We start from the raw sequence: 9,663 nt of genomic DNA, 5'->3' as shown, positions 1-9,663 counted from the left end.
CTACTTTTATAGAGGTGCGTGAGGAAGCTTACTTGTGGTCCTTAGACCAAGCCCCTAGCACAAAAATAGTTAGGAGTAAAGTGAAGACCTGCAGTAATGTAACAGCAGAAGCTCAGTGCTGTGCAGTTAAAGAGACAGGCAATCCATTGTATCTGGAGGATGTGATGAAAACTCTTAAAGAACAAGACAAAGCCACTAATCTAACTAGACCTAGTGAGAAGTTAGTCTCAATTGACGACGTTCTTAAAGTGCTCACTGAGCAAGGGAAAGTGATAACAGAACTCACTAAAGCTGTGAAAGAGTTGACATTTCAGAGCAAAAACCCTAGTGGCCAGACACCATCCAAGATCAAAACTGTTCCAAGATTTACCCCTGACGGTAAGCCGATATGTTTCAAGTGCCAAACTGCTGGTCATGTTGCCAAACAGTGTCCCCAGAAAAGACATAAAAACTCGGATGAGTCCCCTGTTGCCGGTCAGTCGGGAAACGAGAGACCCTGGTTGCAGTGAGTCGGGTAATGCAGGGTCATGTCATAGACTCACCTACACTGGAGATCACACGAGAACAAATCCTTGCGCGTGCCATAGGAAAATGTCCAGTGGTTGATCTAAAACTTAATGGCAGGTCAGCTCATTGTTTACTGGACACTGGCAGCCAAGTCAGTACTATGACAGATGAGTTTTTCAGAAAATATATTGGTGATGATGAGAGCATGCTAGCTACAAATAGTTGGCTCAAAATAACTGCTGCAAATGGACTTGACATTCCTTATCAGGGATATATTGAACTGGAAGTTGAGACAATGAGTTTAAAGATCCCAAATTGTGGCTTCTTGGTCCTGAAGCCTTCAGTGAATCCGATTGTTTCTGAAGAATGCATAATTGGTATGAATGTCATTCACAGATGCAGGGAGCTAGTCACAACAGAGTTTGACAACACTTTGGGTGGATCTTTAGACTCTGGGTGGAGGACAGCTTTCCAACAGGTACAGATCTGTTGCATTGAGAGAAAGGCAATAGTTCGGGTTGCAGGTAGAAACAAAGTACGTATCCCTGCATCCTCGGTGTCCACTGTGTTCGTAAAAGGTCACACTAAAACCTCAGATGCAGCCTCTCAGTTGATCATTGAACCAGTAACTACTCCTTTACCATCCGGATTAGCAGTTATCCCAACACTTGTCACAAGGACCAGCCATGTTCTTCCACTCCAGGTCGTTAACTTCTCTGCTGAGGAAGTGTGGTTGGGGCCCAGAACACGGCTAGGCGTGATCTCAAAGGTGGATCCTGTTGAGAGTGAGCAGATGTGCCAAGTAAAGTTTCAACGCATCTCTGCCGATGTTGAACAGGTTTCAGTTGATTCTAACACAGTGCAAACTGACAGTAAGGTGCAAGCCATTTTGGAAAGACTTGACATGGGGGGCACAGAGGAAGAGCGTGTTGCTCTCTGTGCATTGCTGTCCCGTTACGTTGATGTTTTTGCAGATGATGATGAACATCTGGGTCACACGGATAAAGTGAAACATGAGATCAAGCTGGTGGATGACGTACCTGTCACACAGCCATATAGACGTATACCTCCTAACCAATACCAAGAAGTACAAGAGCATATCTCTAAACTGTTGAAAAAAGGAATCATACAGGAAAGTGAAAGTGCTTACGCCTCACCAGTTGTGGTAGTCCGCAAAGGTGACGGCAGTATACGCTTATGTGTAGACTATCGAAAGCTAAATCTAAAAACCAAGAAGGACGCATTTCCATTGCCTCGTATTGATGAGAGCTTTGATGCATTAAAAGGTGCCAAATACTTTTCCACAGTTGACCTTGCCAGTGGGTATCACCAAGTGGCCATGGATGATCGAGACAGACATAAGACTGCTTTCACCACGCCTTTTGGGCTGTTTGAGTATGTGCGCATGCCCATGGGGGTGTGTAATGGCCCTGCAACCTTTCAAAGATTGATGCAAGCAACTATGAGCGATCTGATATTCGACATCATGTTAGTCTATCTGGACGACATTTTGGTGTACTCACCAAGCTTTGAGTCTCATTTGGAACGGTTAGATCTAGTTTTTAAACGTTTGAGAGACACAGGATTAAAAGTGAAGTGGGAAAAATGTCACTTTTTGCAGAAGGAAGTAAAATTCCTTGGACACCAAATTTCTGCAGAGGGTATCGCAACTGATCCCTCCAAGGTAGCAGCAGTCAAGGAATGGCCCGTGCCCGGCACCGTTAAGGAACTCCAATCATTTCTAGGTTTATGTAGCTACTACAGAAGGTACGTTGAGGGCTTTTCAAAGATCGCAGCCCCACTACATGACCTTGTGAATCAGTGTCGAAGAGCCGCTACTACAGCCAAAGCCAGTCAAAAACTAAGTACATTGTGGGATACCAACAGTCAGATTGCATTTGACACTTTGAAAGAAAAGCTTGTGACAGCTCCCGTTCTGGGTTATGCAGATTTCACTTGTCCTTTCATTTTGGAAACTGATGCTAGTGGTCAGGGTTTAGGAGCTGTCCTGTGCCAGCAGCAAGGTGACAAAAAACGGGTAATTGCATATGCAAGTAGACGGCTGAGAAATGCAGAGCGAAATGATAAAAACTATAGCAGCATGAAATTGGAGCTGCTTGCACTTAAATGGGCAATAGTGGAAAAGTTTCGGGGGTACTTGCTAGGCTCTAAATTCACTGTAATATCAGATAATAATCCCTTATGTCATCTAAAAAGTGCAAAACTTGGGGCTATTGAACAGAGATGGGTAGCGCAGTTAGCTGCCTTCGACTTTGATGTGCAGTACCGACCAGGTCGGTGCAACTCAGCTGCTGATGCACTGTCACGACACCCGTTAGCAGGGGAGCCAGAACCAAATGATGATGAAGAATTTGATGATTGCATTGCAATTTGCAATTTGATTTGTAGAGGCACTGCTTTGGAGCCAGAGCTGGTTACAGCTGGGGTCAAATGTTGTCAGGTAAACCAGATCAGGGCTGCAGAAACTGGCAAGTCCGAGTCACATGCTAAAGAGGCTACACCAACTCTTCCAGGTTATTCCAGGGAAGAGCTGCGGACATTTCAATGTCAAGATCCAGTGATTGGTGTTCTAACACGGTTTTTGGATCGAGGTAGCATGCCAAGTTCACATGAAAGGAAGAATCTTCCTGGTGCTGCCAAGTCATTGTGGAAACAATGGAAACACATTAAGATGCGTGATGGATTGGTGTACAGAGTGGTGAGGGATGATCGTGTTGGAGAGTGTTTTCAGTTGCTGGTTCCAGGTTGTTTACAAACAGCTGTTTTGAAGAGTGTCCATGACTCTATGGGACATCAGGGAATAGAGAGGACATTACAGTTGTTGAGACAGAGAGCATTCTGGGTAGGGATGCACAAAGATGTTGAGCAATGGATTAAGAACTGTGAACGTTGTATTCTCACAAAAATGCCCAACCCAAAGATTCACCCTCCAATGAAATCCTTTTTGGCAACACGACCTTTAGAAGTGGTGGCAGTAGATTTCACGCTCCTTGAACCAGCTTCAGACGGCCGCGAGAATGTTCTAGTCATTACCGATGTGTTTACAAAGTTCACCCAGGCGTTTCCTACGCGAGACCAAAAAGCAGAGACCACAGCCAAAGTCCTCTTAAAGGAGTGGTTTATGAAGTACGGTGTACCTGAACGTCTTCATTCAGATCAGGGCCGTAACTTTGAATCAGAGGTTATTGCTGAACTTTGCAGAATGTATGGTGTGAAAAAGACACGTACAACACCCCACCATCCAACAGGGAATGCACAGTGTGAGCGTTTTAACCGCACTCTGCATGAACTGTTGCGCACACTTCCACCTGACAAAAAGAAGCGTTGGCCTGAACATTTATCTGAACTGGTTTACGCGTATAATGTTACTCCACACGCGACTACAGGATATTCCCCTTACTTCTTGCTCTATGGGGTAGATCCACATCTTCCTGTTGATGCATTGCTTGCAAATGAGAGTCACCATGATAAAAATCTTGATTGGCTTGCTGTACACCAGCAAAGACTCAAAGAAGCACATGAAAAAGCAAAAGAGTATGCAGAGCAGAAAGCAGCAAAACGCATTGCTCGGCATAGTCACAAAGTGTACTGTCCTTCAATTGAAGTTGGAGAGTATGTTTACCTGAGACACAGACCAGCTGGGCGTAACAAAATTCAGGATGCATGGAGTCCAGTTGTTTACCAACTCATAGACATAGTAGGAACAACTTGCACAGTACAACCTGTAGAGGGAGGACCAACAAAAACGGTTAATAGGGCTGACATCAGGTCATGTGTTAATCTGCCAGACACAACCCAGGGACACGTTGAAAACACTGTGACCAAGCAGACAAACGCAACTGAATCTCACACTGACTCATGTGATGAGTATGATGGGGGTATAGTCATTGAAGAGGTTTCTTTTGACTTGACTCCTTGTTCAGGTGTAGAAAAGTGTAATACTGGTGAAAGTGTTCAGAAGCGAGCAGAGACTCAGTTGACTTCAGAAAGTGAACCTCCTGTGATTGAACAGGTAGAGACTGAACAGGTTGGTAATGAAACATGCAATATTGACCAACAGTGTGAGATACCACTATCTCCTCCTTGCATTAGACAGGCTCCCATACCTGCTCCCCGCAGGAGTAAAAGAGTGAATGCAGGGAAACACCCAAACCCACATCGTGAACCTAGGTCGGTGTTGGAGCCAGAAGTGAACTCAATGGTTTCACAGATTATTGCAAGCTTAGGTTCTGTGTTTTTCAGAGAAGCTTTAAAAGAAGTAAAAAGCAGTTACTTTGTCACCGAGGACGATGACGGTTAAGCAGGGGAGAATGTAACCAGGTGAAAAATGGGTACATGTCAAATGTATTTTGTAAACCATGTTTTGCTTTTTATTTCACCGACTGGTTGTAATTCTTGTTTTGTCCGCATGTGGTGCTGTTGTTACCGAGAGGTTTAAAATTACCGGTAGTAGAAAAAAAACAACCTCGTTTATGTACTGTGGCACTAACGGGTAAAACGGGAGAGAAGGACATTTTTTGATCCGAGACCTGGTGGAGAAGAGACTCTATGGCCACATGAGAGAAGAATCCAAGTGTTCGGTAATTAATGTTGGAACTGAATTATCTTCCGTGGACGAAGCTACAGAGATGATGCTAATGTCGTGTTTTTCTGTTTGTCCTCTTCTAGAGGTGCCACTGCCGTTTGTTCAGCCGTTTAAGCCATTATATGCTGTTCGATTTCAGCTTTTATGTGAAGCTGCGTTCTACTCTGTTGAGCGTTAACCGCGTTGTTAGGCCGCCATTTCACTGAAGCTAAGGCTTTTTACCGTTCGAAATACGGACCACTTATTTTCCCATATATTGAATCTCATTTTGTTTTTTTTATTTTTCCTTACACTCACATTTTTTGAGAATAAAGAACCCCTTCTATGTGAAGCTCCGTGTGCTTTATGAATCCCGGTTTCACATATAATCCCAGAGGAAAAAAAAAAGAATAAAGTAAAAAGTTTAAGATGGTGATTGTCAAAGTTATAGTTCGGATCTGACTGGGTTAGGAAAGACCGAGAGGGGGTCTTTAAATGTTTCCTAAAAAGAAAACAAAAAAGAAAAACGGATCACTAATAGGATATTTTGTTGTACTTCATATAAGAGATAAAAACAGTAGTCATAAATGGATAAAAATAGTTAAATGGGCATGAACTGTCTTTACCCCTCGTTTTATATTGGCTAATTAACTGTTTGTCACAAATCTGTACCGTTGTTATGTTATGGGTGGACAACTCTCGATTAAAAACTACGACATTTAAACTACCTGGACTAAATTATTGTATATCAAAAGCAGAAAGCTTTCTCTATTTGTGAAGCTTCAAAACAGTGTGATTTCAATGCATTTTGGGGACATTTTTTCATGTCTAGTCTCTTCATAAATTTCCCAATTACAGTAAAAAGTTTCACAAATTGTGCTTTGAAAATTCAGATTTTAGTACAGAATAATTTGGTCCACTTTTGAACAGTTTAAGTTTGTAGTTTTGGAACTGAATCTGTTCTAGTGCTTTAGTTGTGCATGACTCTCAGCTACTGTAGCAGCAAGTTTCAGCTCAGTAGCTGTAAAAGCGACTGAGTTATAGCCATTTTTTCATTAAAATTTGGCCCCTGGTTCATGAGATACTTTGCTAACAGACAGACACACATACACACAACTGCCCAGCTTTCATGGCAGTGGGCAATGATTAAGTATAACAGTACTTATACAGATGTAGACAGGCACATAAACAAACTGTGTGCTGTGTTTGTGCTGCAGATGTTGGGAAGCTGGATGTTCGTCGGGGTGAGCTCTGACATCCCAGGAAGCCGCTCCCTGTTCTACCTGCTCTCCAGCGTCTGGCTTAACGTCACTCCCACCTCCAAGAGCAACGTTTTGCGCATCGTCCAGAGTCAGAAAGTGTAAATCTGCTCACAGCGCAGCACTGAAACAAAAAACATTTCCAGGCCAGACGTATCCCATCGTTTAGCATTGTTGATAAGGACCATGTTGTTTCAGCTGACATAGAGTCAGGTTGGCGAGGAAGGAAAACCAGAACAGTTACACGGGTGTGCGGCACATTAGGCAAAGTAAAGTAATCTATAACATCACAAAAAACAAGCATCAATCAAACATGTGTACCTGCATGTATTTAGTGTGAAGGCTTGAAGCTGGGAAGAAAGAGTTCCCCAAACGTCGTTTGCTAAGGCAAGAGCATCCCAAACAAAATGAATGTCAACACGCTGAAGTTAAAGGCCCGGCATTACTTGGAGGGAGGACTTTTCAGGCCAGTTTTAGATCAAGATCATCTTATGATGAGAAATGATGGAGTTATTGCTGTCTTGGTCAAACCTTGAAAACAAAATTATGTGCCAAAAAAAAGAAAAAGAAGCACTTAGAATGTGTGTTGTGAATGCCTCTCAGCTACTTCTGCACCACATGTTAGCTCAGTATCTGTAAAAGTGAGTTGTAGCCATTTTTGTGTAGGCTAACGCTGATTAGCTGTGGTGGCCATCTTGAATTAGGTTGACTTCAAATGTCAACCTTCAAATGGTGTTGTATGTGTACATCCAGGAATTACTTTACTCTAAAAGTTTTATTAAAATTCAACCAGTGGTTCATGAGACATTTTGCCCATGGTACAGACAGGCGAACACACACACACACAGGCAAAAACATTATTGCTCCATCTTTGTGCAATAAGGCTGAAAAGACAGCCATTATGAATTCAAAAAGCCAATTTGAAGAAGCATATTCATTTACAACAACAAAACCATAATATTTACTTTTTTACTTCTGTTAAATGGCAAAAAAACCAACAAATCAAAACAGATTGTTTTGTCTTCACAGACTGGGCAAATGTTCCAGCATATCATACGATGTGATCTTTGAAAACAGCACATTGATAATTGGTGAGTGTCACAGGAGGAGTATTTAACCTGAGCGTCTTCATCAGAGTAACTGTGTGTTTTTGAGCAGAGCAACCTTTCTACCTGAAGGAAACCTACCTGCCCACTGAGTGTGCCGACTGTTTGGCCATCAGAGAAGACATCACAACTGGAAATGACTCTTTCACTAGCCTTCTTATGTGCAGTAAGAACCACACTAACAAAGAAGTAGTTTTGTGTTTAAAACCAAGTCTAAAGAGGTGAAAAGTGTTCCATAAGCTTCATTTCAACCTATTAGTTTTTTCCTCGACGTGTTACTGAAATGAGGCGTCTGTATTTTCAGGCAGGAGCAGGAGCATCTCACCTGCTGCAGTGGAAATGTTAAAGAAACAAGCAGAATGTCTTCAGATGTCGGCGCCCATAATGTCAGATCCAACCAGCGGTGAGAGAAGCAGCGACATTTTTTTTATCTTGTCGTTTAGCGCCTCTTCAGTTGTTTATTATGATTTCACATTTTCTATGAAACCAGAACTCTGCCCAGAAGATATCACGCCCACTGACGGGATCAGCTTCATCAGCTCTGTGTTGGAGGCCAAGCTGGGACAGAAGTTCGCCAAATTTCTAGATACCATTTTTGACACCTTTCGAAGCTGATTTTTGACCTGTCTTCTACGAGCATTTCTTTGGCGGAAAACGTTTGATCGAAGTTCAAAATTAAAATGGAGAAAGCACAAGATTATCACCACGCCGAGTGGTGGTGGTGGTGGAGACTTTTTAATGTGTTTGTCTTAAATTAAAAACACAGTTTAAATAAAAAAGTTTAATTGTCTTTATTTTATCAATTTTTGAATAAAGTATTTATGGTCCGAGTCAAATGTAGGCGAGATAAAAAGTTAGTGAGTCATATTATTCTGAATGATCATGAGTTTGATGGAGGAAACAACTCCACCTCCTCCTAATGTTTTAAATGAAACCATAAGTATTTCATTGGATGGCATTAGTCACATTAGCTCCTCATAGCAAACAGCTGTGAATTTGTCTCTTTTGTCTCTTTGTTGGACACTGAGTGCTAAAGTTTGCAGAACAACTAAGATTTTCTTACATAAACAACCTTGCCCATCTTTAAACAATTTGTTGGCAAAGTTGAAAGGCCTCAAAAAAGAACACAATTTTGAAAGACTACACATTTACCATGCAATTTTACTGTCTCCTGAGAGCTGGTGAGAAATTGCCTCTTGGGAAAAAGAAACCGAGGAACAGGAGCAATCCGCTGCATTGCTGCATTCACAAAATGACTTTAGACATGTCCATTCATTCAGGGCCTCTTCTATTTAGGAGTATCAGACATTGTTGCATCTACAACATCACACAATGAAGTTCTGGCACGCTAAAGGTTCTTGGCAATGAGTAAAAGAACTGCTTTCACGAGGGAATCTTCAAAATGTCTCAAATCATTCAGGGCTTCACAGTTTTTTTGTGTGTGAGTCGCAGACTTACTGTCTTGTTGCTTGAATTTGAAACATGTTCAGAAATTTTGTGCAACAAATCTTCTCTCAAAATAGTCACACAGTTGTTGCAGGTGTCATACACTCCAGAGGGCTACAAGTGCATTTTGACACCTGCACAGGAACTCTCCGATTATACTGAAGGCTACAGCCCTGAAAGTCCAGGGGCCTCGTGTATGAACAGTGCGTACACACAAAACAAAAAAAAAGTTGTGTGCGCCATGTTCTGCGCACATGTTGGGATGCATCAAAATGTGCATTACGTGCAAGTGTGTGGAAACGTTCAAGCTGCCGTCAGAATGTTCTGCACCGCACAAACTTTTTCAGTTGACAATATCAAACAACAAAGTGCTGAAACTCACCTAAAAATACCAAATAATGACTTCACTCAAATTTCTGAACTCCAGGGGGATTTGAACTCAATGTAACATTTATGGTTTCAGCCCGAACAATGAAACTGAACCACATTTAACCTCATGGAACTTTTAACATGCTTCAAAAATGATCCAAACAACCTCAGTCCAATGTAAACTGTAAAGTTTCTTCTATTTTTATGACATAATAATAATAATAATAATCATTTTATTTAAATAGCGCCTTTCAGGACACCCAAGGACACTTTACATCAATGAAGAAATCAAAAAAAAAAAAAAGCAGTGCAAAGAACAGGCATGAGTTAAAATATAAAATACATAAAACAAAGTTAGGAGGGGTAAGCTAGTCTGAAGAGATGAGTTTTA

The 9,663-nt window shown here is 41.8% G+C and overlaps 1 protein-coding gene across 1 annotated transcript; it reads left to right on the top strand.

The window, feature by feature from the left end:
• Positions 1 to 6,309: 6,309 nt before the first annotated feature.
• LOC112450823 lies at positions 6,310 to 8,218 on the top strand (the record flags this gene model as incomplete). Its single annotated transcript, XM_025007927.1, is given in 5 exon segments — positions 6,310 to 6,452; positions 7,381 to 7,442; positions 7,510 to 7,623; positions 7,762 to 7,860; positions 7,948 to 8,218. Coding segments are annotated over 5 exon segments (543 nt in total), but the record flags the coding sequence as incomplete, so codon positions are not given.
• Between the last annotated feature and the right edge of the window lie 1,445 nt (positions 8,219 to 9,663).

The sequence above is a fragment of the Kryptolebias marmoratus genome, linkage group LG3, assembly GCF_001649575.2.
Source record: "Kryptolebias marmoratus isolate JLee-2015 linkage group LG3, ASM164957v2, whole genome shotgun sequence".
NCBI lineage: Eukaryota > Metazoa > Chordata > Actinopteri > Cyprinodontiformes > Rivulidae > Kryptolebias > Kryptolebias marmoratus.
This window is presented reverse-complemented; position numbering and strand designations above follow the sequence as displayed.